General features: G+C 33.8%; 1 protein-coding gene across 1 annotated transcript; it reads right to left on the bottom strand.

Moving 5' to 3' along the window:
* Positions 1–11,915: 11,915 nt before the first annotated feature.
* On the bottom strand, positions 11,916–16,871 carry LOC136205492 (shaggy-related protein kinase alpha). Its single transcript, XM_065996102.1, has 13 exons — positions 16,702–16,871; positions 15,515–15,692; positions 15,319–15,411; positions 15,103–15,162; positions 14,719–14,991; positions 14,462–14,536; positions 14,136–14,192; positions 13,907–14,047; positions 13,767–13,817; positions 13,531–13,626; positions 13,374–13,457; positions 12,530–12,632; positions 11,916–12,436 (listed from the first exon to the last, which is right to left on the bottom strand). The coding sequence occupies exons 2-13, from the start codon at positions 15,623–15,625 to the stop codon at positions 12,354–12,356; spliced, it is 1,227 nt and encodes a 408-aa protein (XP_065852174.1). The 5' UTR covers positions 15,626–15,692; positions 16,702–16,871; the 3' UTR covers positions 11,916–12,353.
* Between the last annotated feature and the right edge of the window lie 6,542 nt (positions 16,872–23,413).

Genomic DNA, 23,413 nt, shown 5'->3' with positions numbered 1-23,413 from the left:
TATCTGATTCTCAAGTTCTCTAAATACTCTCTAGTTTCTTTATGGTATCAGAGCTTATGGTGTAATTGATCGATCCTTGCTACATGGTGAAACTACCTACAAGCAAGTATTACAAACTGGAAGAAGCATTGAGGGCGCAGAATCAGACGAAGACAATTCTCATCAATCTGATTACTCAGATTCAAATCCAGATTCAGATTCATCCGCCACAGAATCCTCAAATCACACAGATATTAACAATTCCGCCATGAATCAAAATGCAGAAGCGTATGGATCTGTTCAGAATAACGACAATCCAGGTCTCATTCTTGTTTCAGCGTTACTAACCGGAAAGAATTATCTCTCTTGGAGTCACGCAATGATCCGAGCTCTGCGAGCCAAACGCAAGCTCGATTACATATTGAAGGAGGATCTCGAACCAGAGAAGACAGCAGAGACTTATGCTCGTTGGGAGGAGGTTGATAGTTTGGTTTTCTCCTGGATAATCAACGCGATTTCTAAAGAATATGCTGAAGGTTTCATGTATGCAACCTCATCATTTAGTCTGTGGAAAGAGATCAATCAGAGATTTGGCGAGAATAATGGCGTGCTGTTCTTTCATCTCAAGCAGGAGGTTGGATCGTTTTTATAAGGTACTTTATCTGTTACCTCTTACTTTACCAAACAGAAGAAAATTTGGGACGAAATGACAACGTTGCGTCCATTACCTACTTGTACATGTGGTAAGGATCGCGATGTCATTCAGAAGTTCTATGATGAAGATCAACTAATGTTGTTCCTGGCTGGTTTAAATAATGAATTTGAACATGTCAGAAATCAAGTATTATTGCTAGATCCCTACCCTAGCCTCAACAAGGCGTTCTCAATGATCTTAAGAGTTGAAAAGCAAAAGGATATGCAATTAGAATCTACATTTGAGCTATCTCAATCTGCAGCTAATGTTGTATCAAATTCTTATAAGCCTAAGGTTGATGATAAGAAAAAGAAGTCAGTGTTGACAAAAGAGGAAAAGTTATGTGTTCATTGTCAAAAAGGAGGCCATATCAAGGAGGAATGTTTCAAAATTGTTGGTTACCCCTGATTGGTTCAAAGGAAACATTAAGAAGAAGAAATCACAGGTTTCACAAGCTAACTTGTTTCATGAAGGAAATGCAGGAGGATCTCTATCACCTTGTGATGCAAAAGCAGATGATAGCAAAAGCAGTTCTCAAAAGGATATGTTTGAGAAAGGAATGAGTCAGATGATTCAGAAGGAGATGTATAAGTTCTTCACCAAAGGCAAATTCACACCAGATACAGAGTTTACTGCTTTTGCCAATGAGTGTAGTGGTAACACCTTAGCACTTACAACTCTTACAACTCTAAATACTTCTCTGACTGTTGTTGATCATATTTGGATTGTTGATTCTGGTGCAAGTGCTCATATGTGTCATGAACAGTCCTTATTTGCTACTTTAGGCAAGATCACATGTCCTAGGGTTGTATTTTTACCAGATGGTTCAAAACAGTCCATTACGCATGTTGGCACTGTGAATATTACTCCTACACTGCAACTGAAGAATGTTTTATTCATTCCAACTTTTAAATACAATTTGTTGTCTGTTGGGAAGTTACTTATGGATAACAGAGTTAGCATCCAATTTTCAACTACACAATGTATATTACAGGACCTGGGTACTAGTAGAAGTGTTGTATGTGGCATACTAGTGGATGGATTATACCAGTTAAAGCAAGCTCAGGCAGGTTCTGCAGTTAATGGAGGGATGTATTTGTCTGCAGTTACTACATCAGAGATTGATAATAATGTTTTGTGGCACATCAGGTTAGGTCATGCTTCTTCACATAAATTGTTGCATATGCCTAATTTGAATTGTAAGATTGATGATTTGGTATGTGACATTTGTCATAAAGCAAAACAGCATAGACTAGCTTTTACTCTTAGTTCTATAAAAACTACAGCTGTGTTTGAAATGTTACATGTAGATGTGTGGGGGCCTTAAAGACAAGCCTCTTTGTCTGTGGCAAGATTTATGTTGACTATTGTAGATGACTACTCACGTATTACATGGACTTATCTGTTTGTTTCTAAGGATCAAGTTTCTACTTTGCTGCAAACTTTTATTGCTATGGCACATACACAGTTCAATGCACAAATTAAAGTTATAAGGACAAACAATGGGACAGAGTTTACTAGCTTTAAGACTCAGGCATTGTTTCAACAATTTGGCATTATTCATCAAAAGACTTGTAGCTACACACCACAGCAAAATGGTGTGGTAGAAAGGCGCCATCGTTTTCTAGCAGAAACAGCCATAGCCTTATTGTTCCAAGCCAACTTATCAAATCAGTTTTGGGGAGAAGCAATGCTCCACGCCACTTTTCTTATTAATCTCCTGCCAACTAAAGTCTTAGATTGGGCCAGTCCTTACTCAGTGTTCTACAAAAGGGAGCCAGATTTGTCTCAAATAAGAAGTTTTGGGTGCATATGCTATGTTACAGATGTTATCCCACATAAAGATAAATTTGCACCCCGCGCATTCAAAGGCTTATACTTGGGTCTTTCATTTGGCCAAAAAGGAAGTAAAGTCTATAATCTAACTACTCACAAAATTTGTGTTTCTAGAGAGGTGCAGTTCTATGAACATGTGTTTCCTGGTTATGTTAATTCTACTTCTTCTTCTTCATACATTCCACAACACATTCCTCTTTTACCAAATGCAGACTATACACCGATTGCATCTCAACCAAATGTTGCATCTCAACCAAATGTTTCCTTACCTACCCCCTCTACTTTATCAAATTACAATTCCAATTCCAACACTGACTACACTAATGCATCACCTCCTAGCTTCAATCAATCCAGCCCTCATACCGAACCTACTATACACTCAGATTCTATTCCCCATCTCTCCTCTCCTTCTTCATCTTCACAGCCCTCACCACATACTTCTAGGTATCCTACCAGAGTTAGCAAGCCCCCTTCTTGGCTTAATGATTTTATTGTCAATACTGCGGGTGTTTATTCTTTAATTTGCACAGTACCCCAAACTGTGTTTTTGGCTAATATGGCTAAGGTCAAGGAACCTAGCACTTTTCAGGAAGCTAATGCTCAAGTAGAATGGAAGGAGGCTATGAACAAGGAATTAGAGGCCCTTGAAAGTAATAAAACATGGGAGTTGGTTACTCTTCTTCCAGGGAAGAAAGCTATTTCTAGCAAGTGGGTGTTTCGCATTAAATATCATGCTGATGGCACAGTGGAGAGATATAAAGCAAGGCTGGTTGCTAGGGGTTATGATCAGAAGTATGGCGTAGACTACAGTGAAAGCTTTTCACCAGTCACTAAAACAGTTACAGTACGACTGTTTCTTGCTATAGCTGCCACCAAACACTGGCCTATTCATCAGGTTGATGTCAATAATGCATATCTTCATGGCTATGTTGATGAAGACATATACATGTTGCCTCCAGCAGGGTATGGGAAGGCTACAGGAGGTCAGGTTTGCAAGCTACTCAAGTCTTTATATGGTCTTAAGCAGGCCGGTCGACAATGGTACAAAGAATTTACACATTCTTTGCAGACATTAGGTTTTCAGAAAAGTATACATGATTATTGTCTTTTCACTCGAACACTTGATGGGAATTTCATGGCAATTGTCATATATGTAGATGATATGTTATTAACAGGATCTTCCCTGAGTCAAATTGCAGATGTGAAATCAGCATTACACAGTGCCTATACCATTAAAGATCTAGGCAATGCTAAATATTTCCTAGGTGTGGAATTGCATAGATCAACTGAGGGCATAGTGTTATCACAATGCAAGTACATCACTGATCTGTTGGCAGATACAAGACAATCAAATGCTCATTCAGCTTCCAGTCCTTTTCCAAGTGGAGTTCAATTGGATATAGAGGACCCAATAACAGAAGTGTTTGAACAACCAGAAAAGTATAGACAAGTGATTGGCAGGTTACAGTATTTGGGATTCACAAGGCCAGACATTGGTTTTATTACCCAACAGCTAAGTCAATACATGCAAAAGCCTTCTAAGGTCCATTAGAATACTGCGATGCATGTACTTAAGTATCTAAAGGGTACTAACACAATTGGATTGCTTTATTCTAGTACAAACAATTTTCAGCTTACTGGTTTTTGTGATTCAGACTGGGGTAGATGTAGAATCACAAGGAAGTCAGTAACAGGATACTGCATATTGCTTGGATCTAGTCTAATTTCATGGAAATCCAAGAAGCAATCAACTGTAAGCAAATCTTCTGCTGAGGCAGAATATCGTGCCATGGCAACTACAGTATGTGAACTCAAATGGTTGAGTTACTTGTTACCAGAATTCAAGATTCCTGTCCAACTACCTATTCCACTACACAGATGAGACCATTTCTAGTCAAGTTGGGATTATTGCATATGCAACCATCTTCAACTTGAGGGAAGGCTATTGGAACTATTATACATTTACCATTCTACCCTTTGTATTTTTAGGTTTTATTTCTGTCTTTCATTTGTAATCGCTGCTCCTATAAAGTGCAGCCTCTGACTCTGTTTTCATTAATGAGAAATATCTGATTCTCAAGTTCTCTAAATACTCTCTAGTTTCTTTAAATATCAGAGTTTAAAAAGACTAGCTCCATTTATACGAGACATGGACAAAGATATAACACAATGTAGTTTTGGTATACATTAAATCGTATAAACAGAGAGGTTTACGGGCAAGGGTACTTCAAACACGAACAGGGAAAAAGACTAGCTCCATGTATTATGCTTTACGTGTAAATCCAATCACAGCAAGTCACCTCTAATTTCATTAATAACTTTCTCCACTTTAATCAATATTTCTGTCAATGACAAAAGGGCAACCGTGGCGAATTCAGCATAATTTTCAGAAACAGTGTTCCTTTTATCATAACCCAAAAATGATTTTGAACACAAGAACTAAATTGAGAATATGGACAGAGAAAATTTAGTAACTTTGAATGAGGAATCTTCCATCAATCTCTGCAAGAAAATAAATTAAGAAATCAGTAAGCAAATTAAGTTGGAAATATGAAATTTTAGAAGTGGTTCTTATTATCTATGCAATAATCAAAACCAGTGGGCCAAAATACAATTCTAATGACCAAAAGCATTCAAGTATGAAGCCAAATGCAAAATGATACTGCAATTTCAGATTTGAGATCGTTATCATCAGATGAACTTGGCTGGTCTGTGGCTGCACCAGTTTTACAAATAAGTGTCAATATGAATAGATGTTAAATTAACTTTTAATCATAGATGAGGAACCTATCTACCATTTCTCTCTCAATTTCTGTGAAGGAGTCTATTTCAGTTTCGGAGTTTAAAAAAGATCAGATTTTATGAGAGAGAAAGAAAAAAAGAGAGAGTGAAATCTGATATTTTTTTATTCTAATTCTTAATGGTAGAGAGAGGGTTGAAGAGGTTGAGAGAGAAATTGTAGAGAGATGAGTGAGAAAGAAGATGTAGAGAGAGAAATGGGAGAGAGAGGGGTTGAAGGAAGAATATGAGGGTATTTTAGTAAATTTATAAAGAATAAGGTTATATTAGTCATTCCATAAAGAGTGGGTCCCACTTTTTTAATTCTACAATGAAAAATGCTGATGTGGCATAGTTGACCAGCGTTGACCGGTCATAAAAACCGGTTGTACACTTTAGTGGGATGTCACCTGAAGTTCGTACGGTTTAGTGTGACAAAATTTTGGTTGTACACCAAAGTGTGATTTGGGGTAAAGGTTGTACACCACATATGTAATTTACCCACGAACCAGACTGAGTAATAATCATATTGATGAAGAAGTACCTGGTACTGACTAATTAAATCACCAAACTTCGAATAATTTTCACTGCTTGCATAAATGGTTCTACCTCAAAAATAACTCTCAGTAGCACTTGATCTCTAGCCCATTCCATTGTATGGGTAAGAGCAAAGGCTTCACCTTCCTTGACTCATAGTATTTTGTTTATGAAAACCGTTCTAGCATTAAGAAGAAAAGAGTCGTTGTGATCATGAAGTACAGCTTAGACCTACTAGTTCATCATTTACTAATATAAAAATTTCTTATAAATTTAAAAGACCTTAAAAATAAAATGATCGATAAAGGTATCAAAAATAAAAATTCCAATAATTATAGTTGCGTAGAAGATATTTAAACATGTAGTTTCTTTTTATTAACCATACAACAATTAATTTATTTCCAAACTAAAAAATTCGAAAAATAAAATTGCTTAGAAAATTATTTCCATCATATTTACCAATGTTATGAAAACCGGACCGGTCGGTTCGACCAGTTCAACCGCGAACCAATCAGGTCTACGGTCCGGTTGATGCTGGTTCTTATTATGTTCAACAAACCGGACTGAACCGCTTGAACCGCCCGTGTCAACTGTGAACCGGTCCGGTTGAGCGGTTTGGTCCGATTATCCATTTGCACATGTTTAACTTAAAAAAAAATGAATATGTTGAAGACGGGATTCGAAACTAGGCCCTTAGGGACCACTAGGTGTATCTTACCACTAAGCTAGCAGTCAACTTATGATTAAAACAACACTATATACTTATATATTATACTGATACTTAAAATTTAAAATTTTACTTAGTATTTACTTTTTATATATTTTGATAAATATTATTAAAAACTTAATTAAATTTTGCAATATAAACAAAGTTAATTTAGTATTTAAATTTTAAATATACATAAAATAAAATTTTAAACTCTTAATAAATTTTATAATTTAAATAAAATTAATATATATATACTATTTATGATGTCATCCGGTTCAACCAATCCGAATTAACCGGTTGAACCAATTAACTTTTGACCCAGTTGTCAATATGGTTCAACGTCCGGTCCGGTTTTTAAAACATTGATATTTACAATATACGAATATTATTTGCTAATAAAATATAATTAGATTTAATAAATCATTTATTTTCTAAATTTGTCCAAAAAGTTTGATTGCCTGTTGAACTTTTAAAATATCATGATAGCCCCTTCAACTTACTTAAAATATCCTCATAGCCTCATCAACTTGCTTAAACTGAAATCAATTAATCATTCGGTGGCAAAGAAGTAAGTTGCAGGCAAAATGTGTGTTGTACACGCCTTGAAAAAGTAAAATGATGAAGGTTAGAGTATGAAATTCTAATATCATAGAGGACAAGTTTTACAATTGAGCAAGTAGAAACTTCATTTTTTAATATATTTTATGAATTTTGTAATAACAATCCAAGACGCATGCAATACATCTTTCGCATGTACCTTACTTCATGGGGCTATCAGATACTTTGAAAGTTGTAGAACATATTAGGACACTTTGAAAATTTAAAAAAAATCAAACTTTTTGGATAAGTTTAAGGGACAAATTATGTATTGAGCCAAAATAATTACTCCCAATTTTAAAATTCAAGTGCCATAAATAAATCACAATAGATAGTTGGGGGACCATAAATGTAATTTACATATTAATTGGTTATGGATGAAATTCAAGTTATGGTATTATGTTATTTATTTTTGTTATTTATTTATTTTTATTTTAGGTAAAGAAACGTTTATTAAATAGCATCAGCTAAAAGAACATCAGAAAGAAATGGAGGAGTGTCATCCCACTCTCCACTAACATAGCTAGAAACTGCAATCTGGGATAAATCGTGAGCTGCAGAATTCATTCTACGTTTGAGAAACGAAACTGAGACATTATCTAACGCTCGCATAATCGAAATACAATCTGAAACAACGTCATATAAATATGAAAGTTGAAAGGAAGATTTGTTAATTGCTTGAACCACTGATAGGCAATCGAATCTCACCTCCAAATTATTGAAATTTCATAACTTTAACCACGACAGAACCTCACTGATCGCGATGCCCTCCATAATAATTGGCTCGTATAAGCCTTCGAATGAAGCGTGGAAGGCATAGAGACAGGAACCAACATCATTTCTGAGGAGGAAACCATACAAGCAGTAGCCAAGCTCCGTAAAGACACATGCATCCACATCACAGGCCAACATATCATCTGCGGGATGCTGCCAACAAGGCTCAAACCGGGGGGGGGGGGGGGGGGGGCTGCACTCTTTTAAGGACGTCGGCTATCATTGGCTGCCGTCCAATTTTCTAGCTCCTGCCAAGCCAGTTCTAAAATTCGAGCAGCATGATCCGTGTAGCCCTGCCATACCGCCTTATTCCTGTTGCGCCACATTGCCCACATAACACTCACAAATTCACCGAGTTATTCCCCTCCAGACCTGAAACCACCCAATCAATACATGAACTAATCTGTGCCATACGATTGTCCCCAAAATAAACTTGTCATGTCGGTTCTGCGACCCCACAAGTTAAGAAGGCATGACTCTCGTCTTCTCCTGGCAGTTTACATATCATGCAGAAATTTGCCAGTGAGCTATGCCGCCACTCCAGATTCGACATTATAAGTAGGCAGCGAGATACTAACCTCCAACTGAAATTTTAGCTTGGGTGCAAGGTGTAAATCCCAAATCTTCTATCATTTGACAGTTATAGGCGCCATAGATGCTGCAAATGTTGACATTGAAAGCTTGTACTCGCTACAGACCGTATAAATGCCTTTCCTATCCAAACTCCACGTCCATCCATCCTTCCTAGACATCTCTCATCTCGATATGGAGCAAATGAACCCTTGGTCCCTTGGGCTAAAAATGTCTGCCAGGGTCTCTCTATTCCAGCGACCATCACTGGTTAGTAAGGGCTGAACTGTGCCATTTCCAACCTTTAAGTTTGGCATACTCTCAGGAAAAATATTAACCATATCAGGCAGTCACAAGTCACACCATATATCTATGTCAGTTTAATTTCCAATTTTTTTCCTTAGCCCCTGTATCAATAGTCCCCTTCCCCATTGAATGATCCGCCAAATATATGATGGATTATGCCCCAACTCCGCTATAAGAAATTGAGAGAAAGGATAATATGGGGCCTTGAGAATTCGTGCCACCAGTGAGTTCGGTTGTTGGAGTATCTATCACCCCTAATCGGCAAGGAGCGCCAAATTGAAACTTTTGAGATCTCGAAAACCCATACCACCCTGCGTTTTTTCCATGCATAGCTACTTCCAGTTTATCCAAAAAATTCCCTTGCCTAGGCTATCTAAGTTCCTCCACCAGAAGCGACAGATCATGCTATTTACTTCAGTGCAGAACTATTCTGGCATAAAAAAAGACACTCATAATAAAGGTAGGAATAGATTGACAGATCAAAATTTTCTTCCTTGCTCGGGAGAGAAATTTCTTCTTCCAATTAGTAATTCGTGTCCTGGTCTGATATGTAAGGTACCCGAACGTGTGCGTCTTGCTCCTCCCTACCTCAATCGGTGCTCCAAGATAGAGGCCATGGTCTTCAACTTCTCGTACCCCAGGACCCCTAACACTTGTCCCCGCTTTGTCTAGAGTGTATTCCTACTAAATAGACTGCCAATTCTGAAAATTAACATGTTGACCAGATTCCTGGTCATAAGAAAGTAAACATGCTTGGATTGTCGACGCCCCTGAAGCATTAGCCCTGAAAAACAATAGACTGTCATCGGCGAAGAAAAGATGGGAAATGTGAAGAGTTGACCCCGCAACGTGGCAGCCATGAATCTGATCTGCTCTCTTATGTGCAGTTAATAGAACAAACAAACCTCCAACACAGATAAGGAAAAGGAAAGGGGACCGTAGGTCACATTGTCTGAGTCTCCGAGATGGTTTAATAGGTTCAATTTCCTTACCTCCATGTGTAATTGTTTATTTAACCGAAACCACCCTTATTTTAAGCCATTTAATCCATCTAACTGAGAAACCCAAAGCATGAAGTATAGAATGCAAAAAACCTCATTCAACCATGTCATATGCTTTACTCATGTCTAGCTTGAGTGCTACCAACCCATGTTTTCATTGTCTGAGTCCCTCCATCTTATGGATCGCTTCGTATGCTACAATGATATTGTCTATTATTAACCTACTTGAAAGGAAGCATGACATGTTTAAGCCGATGAACTAGCATTTTTTATACAATTTTGACCAACACATTGCATAATGATATGAGATGTAGGTGAGTAACCACTTCTAAAAATTTATTTAAGTTATTTATATATTATATTTGATTTTATACGATATGAAGTATATAAACATTAAAAATAATAATAATAAAGTTTTAATGAGGAAATGATCATCTGACGAGCCTCAGACCAAGAAATCGGACAAATTAAAAATATATATATATATCAAATAAGTCCAATTGAATTATTATCTCTACAATTATTATTGTGGCATCTCCATAATTAAATGAAGACCAACAAGCTTATATGGCCCACGTATTATATTGTAATAACATTAATAAAAATATCAAATTTAAATACTGGTATTTTTAAAAACGTAAAATTACATATATAGCTCCTAAAATTTACATTTATCTTTATTATGATCATTGAACTTTAAACTTGAACATTATAACTCCTCAACTTTATACGTTACTAACATAATAGTCATTTTTACTGTCGACTAAGTCAAAATGACCAATAATGATCTCAAAATGAAAAAAAAAAAATTACAAGAACTAAAGTTGTTTAGAACTATATTTCCTATGAAACCATCATTTTTATTTTCCAAATCACAATTTTAAAATATTTCTCTCTATATTACCATTTTCTCTTTGCTAACCAAACACCTAAATGATCAAAAAAATCTAAAGATTAAAGTTACTCATAATATCATTTCTATCAATTTTATAATGGAAGATTACATATTATTGGAATGATCATCTTGATCAATATTAAAAGGATGTTCTGACTCTCACCACTCCTATTAAATAGTAGCAAAGTCATCCCTTAACCAGCATATTAAGTTTTTGCCTCGTTTGCGATCTTTGTCGCGACTAATGATGTCAAGAGGGGATCCTACTAGAGGTCAAATTGAGGACTTCTTTAAGTTAGCTGCTTACCTCAGATGTGAGGATTTTATGCAATTTCAATAATTTTTCTGCTTCCTCTTACAAAAATAGTGTCATAAATTTTCGATATGATAGAAAATTAGCAAAATAATGTACTCCCTAATTGTGTTGTGGTAGGTAAAATAAGAACCCCCATATTCAAATCCCTTTTTTTTTTCATTTGCGTGACGAATAGACACGGAGTCCCCTTGCTTTATTTAAAATGCAAGTTCATATAAATTGTTACACCTAGAAAACTAGTACGATGTTGTACAATATATCTTCATACTGGTCGATTTACGACCATCAAAGTCTCTTTTTTGCATATCAATTTTTAAATTAGCTAGACGATTGATAGAAAAGCACTCTGCGAGGACCCCTTCACTCAACTAGATGAGGAGTTCTTATATTAAGCACTCGTCTTCCATGTCACTCGAAGGACCCCCAATTCACATTTGGACACGTGTATTATGACCTCATATAATAATTAAAATAGTATAACCTCTTATAATATGTATGAGTCCATATTACATGTGTCAAAATATGTATAGGAAATCCTCCATTTAACATAGAGAACCGGATGCTTCTAATAATTTATCATCTATATATGATATTCAGCTAAAAGATTCTGGGAGATGGCTTGCAACTTCTCACTAGCAGCCTATAAAGAATAGGGGATGTCTGAGTGGCTTATATCATTAGTTTGATGAAGATAAAGTAGGCATGTTAGTAAAATGTAAAATTCAAAGACTATAATGTTCGATTTTAAAGTTAAAGTTAAAGTTAGTAGTCTCAATCATTTGTATATCAATTTCTTCATTACGATTTTAGGGCAATAATAACTTTAGAATTGGCAGAATATTTAGTTTCTGATACAATCGCGGACAAAATAGAACCCATACAATACCAAATAAACTTTATCATCAAAAACCGAAAACACAAAAGACAAAACGTATTTTCATAGCAAGCCATGATGTAATGTAACAAAATCACATCAGAACAACAAACAACTTTGATTTCATTACGTTACACTTCTTCGACTAACTAAATATCAACACTGTTAAACACTAACAACAACCGTGGCGAAACTGTCAAACACAACACAATTACAAGTCTACTAGATAGATATATAAATAAGTGATGTTGGTCTTCTACTTTGATGGTTTTACAATATGTTTTGATACAGAGGAAGGAATCAGACAAACTCATGGAGGCACCATGTCTCTAAATCTGCTTTTACATAATAACAAAGTGTGATACACAACAAAAACCACATAAAAACGACACCGTAACGAAATAGCTTTAGAGAGAGGAGGGAACAAACACCATAATAGCTTCCAAACTGGATGACTCGGAGATAACTCTAATGTAGATTATAATAATTATAGACCAAGGAAGGGACATTGCTTTTTTGCATGCTCCGGTACCAATTTCACCAAAGTCTCCGCTGCGACACCCTTCAGTTCTGTATTGAACCCCCACCGACAGCAACAGTGAGAACATGGAGATACCAACATTGATATAAAGGAAGTATTGTTTTTTCATAATCATTCCTTACCATGAGATTTGAAGTTGAATAATGGCGGAAGGAAGCGTCCATTTGGCAGGCGAGAATTCGGGTCACGTAACTCGTCAAAAAAGGGATGAATCAATGCGTCCAGCTGAAATGGAAAAGGGAGTGAAGGGGAAAGGAGTTAATTCTGTAAACAGGAACGGATTAGCACCTAAAGAAAAGCATCATAAAACGAACAATTCAGGTTATCATCTTTTGTTCTTTATATATTTCATATGACTATATATGACATAAATGCAACAAAAAATGATAATCATGGAAAACAGGTCGTGTTAGCTGTAAATCGTGTTATCCTGTTAGAAGTTGCCACCGTTGGCGAAAAAGGTATAATCCTCCTAAAAGTTGGTAAGCAAATGGATCTATTTTATCTTTTTGATACACCAAACGACTAGCAAATCAATAAGTAATGGCCAGTTTGGCATTGCTGTGGCTAACCGAACCTGCTGTGGGCAAAAGAGCTATGGGAAAAAGCTAATAAGTGTTTGGTAAATACACAGTGAAAGTTTTATAAGTCAAGAAACAAAAAAAAAAAAATATATAATATTAGGTTATAAAAGTTATGACTATTTTTGTCCAAAAAATTTAATATCAGCTTTGTAGCTTTTCCTGAAAGCAGTTTTACATTTACCAAAGGCTGCTTTTAACTTGGAAAGCTGCTTTTGGGGTCTGAGAAAGCAATGCAAACGCGCCCTAATTCAAAATTTGGATGAGTAGATGGTTAATCAATGGTTCAAGTACCACCCAAAGAGATGCATTCCTAAAAAAATGTATACAAGAGAATACTAACCGAGCTAAAAGGAAAAAACGGTTATGTAAAAAAAATACTCACAGCAGAGCACCGTAGATTAGGAGAATACTGCAGCAATCTTGAAACTAGATCAACGGCTTCAGGAGGCATACGTTTGTGGAATATCTGAAAATGATGAAAGAAACAGAAATTAACAAAGAGGCCGCTTTTACACAAAACAAACTCATATGTCAAATACCTTATGCCATGGATGAGCTTTAATCTGAGGAAATTTGTACTCTGTATAATTAGGATTCATGCATTTAATTTCCTCCCTTGTTGGGGTGCCCAAAACCTGTAAAACAAGTTCAATTTTAGCCGTGTGCTAGAAGAAAAAATAACTAAGCAACTTACTCTTGAAAGATGGATATCATATGAACATAATTACAAGAAATAAATTACAGTATGCAAAATAGATTTCGATGCAAAAGGTACCTTGATGATCTCAACAAGCTGATCGACTCCACTTTCTCCAGGAAATAGAGGCTGAAAGAAATTGAACATACAATTAGGGTTCTGAGAAGATCAGATACCAACAAAGCAATGCAATAAACCTTGTCTGCAAAATGTTCAACCTGTCCAAGGAGTAGCTCAGCCAGAACACATCCAGCAGACCAGATGTCAATAGCAGTTGTGTATTCAGTTGCTCCAAATATTAGCTCTGGTGCCCTATAATATCTAGAACATATATAAGATATATTCGGCTCCCCTTTTACCTGCCAAAATAAATTTCAAAAATCTGGTCGCAGTTTGTAGAAGCATTATCTAAACTAATAGAAAACGCCATAGAGCAAAATAACATACCAAGACTTTTGCACTCCCGAAATCGCACAATTTAACCTGGTGGGTATGTGGATTTACCTGCACCAAGAAAAATTAATTTGAGCGAACTTCAAAAGGTTGATGGATAAGTAAAACACGGTGCACAATAATAAAATTTCCTTCATCTAGTGGAGGAGATGCAGTTTTTTTCCTTTTTTGAACTGCAAAACTATACAATATGGATTGCATACTTGTAAATTGCACTAAACATTATGACATAGAAAAAACACAATTTTGTTCAATAGTTGTAAAGAAGCTTTCCAGTTCTGCATTACAGTTGTCCAAAAAGGTTCAAATGGCAATCATACCAAAAGGTTTTGAGGTTTAATATCCCGATGGCACACTCCAATTGCACGATGGATATATGACAATGCCCTGAAGATCTGCCAAAACATAATCAATATATAAGCATATGGTTAATGTCAACTCCAATGAACCACACTATCAACAAGAAATTTTCCGGCTTGAAAAGTACAATGACTCTGTGAAATTTATATAATCCAATTAGCATTCTCTAAGGAAAAGCATAAAATGCAACCGTACCAGACAGTGACCTAGTCCATACCTGGTATGCATAAAGCTTCACATATATCAGTGGCATCCTCTGATTCAACTTGTTGTAGTGTTTGATCACCCGGTGAACAGTTTCAGGGACATACTCAAGAACCAAATTAAGATAAAGCTCATCCTTTTCAGTAGTTGAAAAGAAACAATGCTTTAAAGAGACAACATTTGGGTGATCAAGAAGACGCATGGTCTGCAATTCACGGTTCTTGTACCTCTTATCTTGAAGAACTTTCTTTATAGCAACAGTTTCGCCTGTCTCCAAGCATTTTGCCTAAATTGAAATCACAAATAAATGAATAAATCTTCAGGCACCAGTGCCAACCTCGACAGATAAACCAATACTTTGTACACGATCACTCAACCAAACATAATAACTCCACACCTGGAACACAACTCCAAATGATCCATGTCCAACAACACGCTCAGCCATGTAGCTTATAGTCTGGAATCAGACATGAATGAACTTTATTAGAACAACAAAACCAATATAGAGGGCAAAATAACTCATTATTGAAGCATGTCAATTGTATGTACTTAAAACTAAATAGGACTAAATCCATCTTGATATGCTGCAAGAGTTAACGAACAAGAACTGGACCTGCTTTGGCTGGCCATTTCTACCACCAATTGTCGTAACTATAATATGACCTGTCTCTGTCCCATTACCATCGACTACTGTCGCTTCCATTTCCTACAAACATAGATAACCTATCAGTCTGGTGCCCTATATCCAAAACCCAGTAAACAGAGTAAAATCAAGACACAACAATATCCAGATTCGATGAATTCCATACTTTGTCGTCCCTAATTTTCATATCATTCATCTCCTCAGGTAATTTATCAACACCAGCATTATGGCCGCTAGCTTCTCTTAAACCTGTAGGTGCCACACCCACAGAAGCCATTCGTCGGCAGAACAAGAAAGTGTCCTGAACTTCTTACTCTTGGACCAAGGTTTAACTTAACATTTACCTGGAACAATCAGAAATATCAGCAAACTCATATAACATAATTAAACTACAAAACAAAAAGTATATTTCTCAGATCACTTACCAATTAACAAAACAAAGCATGGTTACCAATAATACCAATTACCAAAACATCCACATAGAATTAAAAAAAAAACGAACACCCTCTACAATCCATGGAAGAGTTTCAAGCAATAAAAATAAAGATCAAATATGGAACCAAAAAATTCAGGCCCTGGTCAGAAAATCAATTTTTAGACCAATAAACACCCCCACTTTCTTCAGAAAAGTAATGAAATGAATACAGATTCTTCAACATGCAATTTCCGATACTATACCAGCTTAATAATGTATTGGTGGACTCATCTGCTTAATTCACACCTCTCATGAAATCAAGTTATCAGCATATCACAAAACAATCAACAACCAAATAATAATTGCATTTCATTTTCATAAAGATGAACATTGAACTTGTGAATCTATTACAATACCTTTCCCATAATATAAAAATTATGATGTGCACTTAACCTTGAATACGTCAATACAAATCATTTGACCTCAATACACCAAAAATTCATGCAAAACTTAACACAAACTACATTCAAAACGAGGCCCCGAAGAAACCACGGACTCACCACAAAAGAAATTACAGCAAACAAAGAAGTATTTCCTACCAGCACGCACAGAAAACCATCAAATCAAAGATCTAATGAGAACAAACAACAAATCGAACCCAGAATTCTGAAAACAAAGAGGATCAACGAAATTAGAAACACAAAAACAACAAATAGACAGTCAACAACCCAGAAAAACAAAAACAAAAATTTCTCCACCCGAAACAATAGAACAGGCGAATCACAAGATCAAATCAGAACTCCGACCAGGATCTGACCAGGCACAACCCGATCCCACCCCCACAAAAACCAAAACTCGAAAACGCACAAATCAAATTACCGAAAAAGAAATTCAAAAATTCGAAGCAACCAAAGAAGCAGAAGCAGAAAAAAGCATACCCAAGGAGGCAGCAAATTCCGGACAGGAAGAAGGAGGAGGTATCAGAGCAACGGTGCCGGAGGTGATCAGACAAAAGAGAGAGAAAGTGGTGACGATAGATCCATTTTTGTAGGTTATGTGTATTAAGGGTTTGGGCTTTCTCTTTTGTTTTTTTGTTGTGTTTTCTTTTTTTTTTCTTTTTTTTTTATTTTCTCTGTTGTGTGGTGTGCTAAAATGCGCTGTATGGACAGTCAAAGAGAAAGGCTTGAAATTTATAATTTATTAGATAAATTACATCCATGGTGCCTTAATATTACCTTTATTTTTTTTCATAGCTCTTTATCTTTTAAAATCGGACATAAAAACCCTTGAATATTGATATTTGCTTTTGACCTCTTTTGACATCGAGTTTTAACCTGCTCATGCTTGGTTCGTTAGAAAATTAATGATCTTAGTTCAAGCTCAAACTCTTACATAGCTCATGAATAACTCGTTTATTTTGTCTATAAACTTTGCTCATTGACAACTCATTAGCTATGTTCATAAAGTTCGTGAACAAATAAACAAACTACTCGCAAACAGTTCGTTTATTGTGTTCGCGAAAAAAAAAACTTACCTAGTAATATAATAAAAATACTATGTTGTTTTGATAACTAAAGTTTCATATAAAACTACGTAGTTTTATATTTTTTTTTCCTTTTGAGAATAACAATTATACTATTATTAAAAAAAATCAAAATGATCTTACTCAGGAGCTTGTTCATAAACATTATAATGGAACTTGTTTATTGATATAACATAAAATGAATAGGCTCGGGCAAAGGCTCAACCAAATTTAACATATGGGTCTGATCTAAAAGCTCATGTCAAAAAGTTGTGAAAGCCAACTCGTGTAAAGGTTTATTCAGAAAGGTGCATGAGAGGACAGTGGTCCCTGATCCCAACTGCATGCTCCTAATCCCCATATCAAACCATGTATTACATAATGATATAAATGGAAAGAGTCTAAAACCAATCACAAGTTGTCACATATACAATTTATTACCAAATCTGATCAGAAGCTAACACATGTAAAGTACATAACATTTCAGATACATAATTGCATATAGAAAGCCTTGAAATCTAAACCTCATGTACATAATAATCATTTACAGTCTACTATCACTTGCTTTCAAGTTATTTTGTACTCTCAACTACTCACAAACAGCTTAGCTTATTATAATCCTATTGACAATATCAAAATGTAAAAACTTAAAAATTAAATTTGTTCATTTTTTATTTTATAAATCATTATTTTTCTATTTCGAAAAAAAAATCATTATTTTTCTATTTCGAAAAAAAAATCATTATTTTTCTAGTTCTCTTCTACTAAATAATCACCTTTTTCTTCTAATTTAATAATACTTAAATAATTTCAAAACCAAAAATTTTAAAAATTAAAATCGATTGGAATATTAGCTCTTTATGTATTATTAAAATTGTCATGTTGGTCAAGGATAAAATGGATCATAAAGAAAGTAATGGACAAGTTTAGGGGCTTTTATGTCCTATTTTGAAATTAAAATCCATAAAAAAATAAAGCTAAAGGATCGATAATGTAATTTACCTAATAGTTAGTTATTTTATAAACCAAATAATAATAATTTCCAGAAATATAGTTTTTTGGCTTTTTCCTCATTGACCGTTCAAACCTTTGCTTTTTTATATTGTTTTTTTGTTTCTTTGTTTGCTGGAGCAGGTAAAGAGAGAAACTTTTGATAACTACACCCACTCTTAGGGGCAAATTTGGAAAATCATAACCATACTAGTTTAAATTAGATTAAAATTTGTAAAATATCCTTAAAATTTTAGATTTTTATTGATTAAATTTTTAATTTTTTAATTTAATATATCGAGCTTTTAATTATTTATAATTACACATTAAGCTAAAAGTGATTAGAAAAATCAATTTTAAACGTAAAACTCGGTTAATATAGCTTTATTTATTTTATTTACATTCAAATTTTGAATTTTTAATGATTTTTTAACTGTTTGATAGTAGATATTTTATATTTGATATTGCTATAAAAATATTTAAAAAAAAATTAAAATCACATAAATATTTTAAGATTAGCCATAAATAATATATATTATTATTTTAAGCAAAGTAAATTGAAGTAATATATTTTGAAAGTTTAATATGACATTAAGGCCTTGTTTGATAAAACACTTAATTACTTAAATTAAAATATTCAGTACTTATTTAATTTAAGTGCGTTTGATAACGTTTGTTTCTCCACCACTTAAATTAGTTAATTAAGTTAAAAATCACTTGTTTTGGTAAGTTAAAATATTTAACTTAACATTTTAAGTTAAACATTATACATTAATATTTTTATAAAAATTATATCATTCAATACTTTTAGCACTTATAATATTCAGCACTTAAAATTCAGTACTTATTTTTTCAGCACTTAATTTTCAGTTTTATTAAACAGCACCTAAGTATTTAGATGCAAAATAGAATGATTAGAAGATATAAAACTCGTGCTTGTTTGACTCTATGTAGTCATGTTTTTTTTTTTTTTGTTTTACGTGTTTTGGAGCTTTATTAGGAAAGTGGATCTTTGTCATAAAATGTCATATATTCAATATGGTTTTTGAGCTCGAAATTCTTCACCAGTTGTATTTGGCCTTAAGGCCTCCCAAGACGCCTCATATTATTGGTATTATTTGGCAGCTGCCTCCGAGCAATTGGATTAAAGTTAATACAGATGGTTCTGCCATTGGTTCTCCTGCGATGGTTGGTGTAGGGGTGTTTTTCAGAATCCTCGCAATTTTGTTTTTGGTGCCTTTGCGTTTCCCATAGCTAATTCTTTTTGCTTATATACAGAAGCTCTAAGCAGTTATTTACGCGATGGATGTTGGTGCAATATTTGGCTAACAATGTGATTCTAGTTACGTGGTGTATGTGTTCAAAAGTAAGTTTTTTGAGGTTTCTAAGAGTTTGAGACAATATTGGTTGACTGTTTTGCCTTCATGGACAATATGAATGTGTAGGTCCGGTTTAACCATGAAGTCACTGAAGTAACGGTTTTAGGCCCCATATTTTTTAAGGCCCCAAAATTTATATTTGTAATACATTTTTACTTCATAAAAAAGTTTAATATATAAATAACTCAAAATAATAATTAACTTAATATAATACATATTAACAATTACATAAAAAAAAATTATTAGTTTATGTAATTACTATATATTAATTTTATCCTTCATCACCCAATGGTGAAAACCACACCAAGTAACGGTACTTTGTAAAAAATAAAGTAACCATTTTACTTTGTTACTTTACTTACTTATTAGACTCTTTATTCTTTATTTGTACTTTATACTTGTTAGAAGAGTTTGAGATTTTTCATCTTTTTTTTTCTTTTACTATTAGAGTACATCTAGAACTCGTTATAAGAGTTTGAGGTTTTTCATATTCCTTTATCGTTAGATTTTAGAGTACACATGTCATCTAGACTTAGAAAGAACACTATATATTCCTTATTTTCTTTTTTCTTTCCATTCTCTTCCATAAAAAAAGCATAATGTTGCAACCATCTATAATTCTTTTAAAAAATCTCTAATTATTATTCTATTATTCCTTTTTTTTTAATGGATTTTTCATCGACTCGTGAGTCTTTTTTTATCATTGGTGTTATTATCCTCAACAGTAAGAAGTTTATCAAACTAAAATTAATGAAAAATTTATTTAAAATCAAACATACATAAAAAAAATTAAATGAAATTACAATTTTATCTATTAAAATGACTTTGATAACTTAAATTGGTAACTTTTTATTATTATTTTAGATATAACAAACTTTGATGTCAGATGATAAATATTTTAATCATAAATTTAAGTTAAATTGATAACTTTTTATTATTATTTTTCACAATTGTACTTAAAAAAAATGGGATTGCACAAGAAATACAAAATAACCATCTATTTTTTATTTTTTATTTTTTGAAAAACCATGTAGTTTATTAACTAATTTAAAATGAAATATTTTAATGATTGTTACATAATATCCTAACTACTCTCAACAATATATTAAACGAGTTCAAAAAAAAAAACAATATATTAAACGAGAAGACGTCATGACCTTTTTTTCTTCCATTAAAAATTTAGGCTATGTAAACATAATTTACTATTAATATAAAAAGATATGTTGATGAAATAATTTTGGATAATAATTAAAATTATTTTAAGGCTTAAATTTAAAAATTTTCCATTTAATAGTGACATACTAAATTTATTAGATTAATTATTATTATCTTCGTTTCATATTACATGTCTTTTTAAAGATTCTTTTTTTATTCATATTATATGTAGTTTTATATGATCAGTACACGTTAAGTCATCTTATTTTCTGTTATAAAACGAGAATTTACGAAAATTAATTAGAATAATAGACTTATTATAGAATAAATAAATATTGGGAATCAATAAATAAGGGGTAATAATACCATTTTTTTTATTATCCTTAATTTATATACAATTCTCTAAAAAGACATGTAATATGAAACATGGTTATTAACTAGGTAAAAATTATCGAGAACAATTAATAAAAATCAGTTACCACGTGATGAGGGTAAATATGGAGAGGATTTTTTATCAAAAGAAAAAAAGAATATAAAGGGATTGTGAGGTTCTTTACTTATGGGATCAAATGAGTTTTGAAGCAAAATTAAAAAAGAATTAAAGAGAGTTGAGATGCTTTCATTTTGATGTTTAAGTTAATAGAAATTACAAAGAAGAAGATAATGGATTTCTAGGGTGGTGAGGATGAGATATCTTGAATGTACAATTTTATTATGCCTTTATAAGGTTTTAGCGACATTTTTTGAAAGTATAAAATTATGTTCTCTAGCCAACATTTGGGGCACGTGTAGGGATGAGGATATGGAATAGATTTTGCTCCGAGAGCTTCCTCCCGTGTGAGTTGTTCGAGTGGTGATTTGCTGGTCATACTTTCATTTCTGCAGTTTGGTCTTGACTGTTACACAACGAATAGGAATGGGCTATATATGCTCTTTATGAGGAAGAGGGCGGGGTTTTATGGCACGATTGAATCATTTAATTTACTCTCCAATGATGGCGCACACGATAATAACTCTACTGTAAAATATAAGATCTAAATAGCTCAAAGCAAATCGAGAGGTTTAAAGATTTCGATTGTAAGGAGAGGAGATGAATGACTAGTTCGCCAGGACGAGTGTTAACGACCTGCATATATGTTCGTCTCTACTATGCTATTCAACTAGTAAGGTAAATCGCGATGACTGCTTTTGGGGATTGGTGTGTTGTATCTCATTGATCCATATATTCAAGGTAGTTATCTTTCCGTTATTGCTCTATTTTGGGACGTATCATTGGTCTACGTGGGTATTTCACCTATTATCGTATACCCCCCTTTCGAGTCATTGAAGTTTTTTAAGGTTTTAGTTGATTTTCCCTTCTTATGATCAAAAGAGTCGAAGGCCTCTTTTGGGGATCTTTACTTTTTATGGGGACAAATGGTTCGGAAATGCGTTGCAGTGAATGTTTCAATCAGGAAGGTTGACACGAAGAAATGTTGCGTTTGTGAATCTCACCATTTAGAGGCACTAGCGTAATTCAAAAGAAATTGTGAGAAGTTGAGAAATTGTCTGATGTGGCACATGTTGAGCTGATAGACAATGTTAAATCAACTTGCAGTGATTGTGAATGTACGTCACGTGTCTCCAAGCATGTCTCCTTTTCAAAGCTATGGATAAGTGAAGGATTTTATTTTTTAATTTACAAGGGCTTTTAATGGCAATTTCTTTAAGCGTCGCGTTTGAAATGATGTCGATTGTCGCCAGTTCACTTCTTTGAGCCCAAGGTCTCTATGAAAGGGGCGAGAGTCATTCATACTCTCCTTATGCTTTTTCATACATCATGACCTTCCTTTTGCTTCTCGGATTCTTAAATATTTTACATTGTACTTTTTTTTTTTGTTAATGGAACCTTTGCTCTCAAAACTCATCCTCAAAAAACAAAATAAAAACCAACCCTTGGTAAGGTAGAAGTCATGTTTAAATAGATATTTAAATAAATACAAAAGGATAATAAAAATTAATATAGATTTAAACAACACTAAAGAAAGAGAGAGAAAAAACATGTTTTTTTAGATTTAAGGTTGATTGGTTTTGTCTGCTTCAAACTGGGTCGATCGGCCATGTAACTAGAAAGTCATCAAAACACACGGATCTAGTATAATTTTCATTTTTCATAGAGATATGAGAAGCAAAACACATTTTTACATGTTTTAGAGAACTCCACGAGTGAAAAGGAACAACCTTTCTTATAAAAACGAAGTAAACAATTCGATTTAAAGACATTTTCATATTTTTATAACACACAGACCTGGACTTTCATGATCTTCACACCAAAAACTAAAAGATCGCATTTTATTCATACACAAGTAACAAAAAAAACTTTTTACACACTTTACAAAAAATAAACATTTTTATTCGAGTAATTTAACTAAAACGACACTTTTAAGAAAAAATATGGTAGATCCAAAAGATTTAATGCCAAAACCACTAAAATGGCATTGATTGATCTCCTCTTATATCTGAAGATTTGAATTGATCGACTTTATTTTAACCTTTAAAAATAAAGAAAGTGAAGAAAAACACAAATATCTGCATGTAGGTTCTATCGGTCCAAAAAAATCTCTA

Source organism: Euphorbia lathyris, chromosome 9, assembly GCF_963576675.1.
Source record: "Euphorbia lathyris chromosome 9, ddEupLath1.1, whole genome shotgun sequence".
NCBI lineage: Eukaryota > Viridiplantae > Streptophyta > Magnoliopsida > Malpighiales > Euphorbiaceae > Euphorbia > Euphorbia lathyris.
This window is presented reverse-complemented; position numbering and strand designations above follow the sequence as displayed.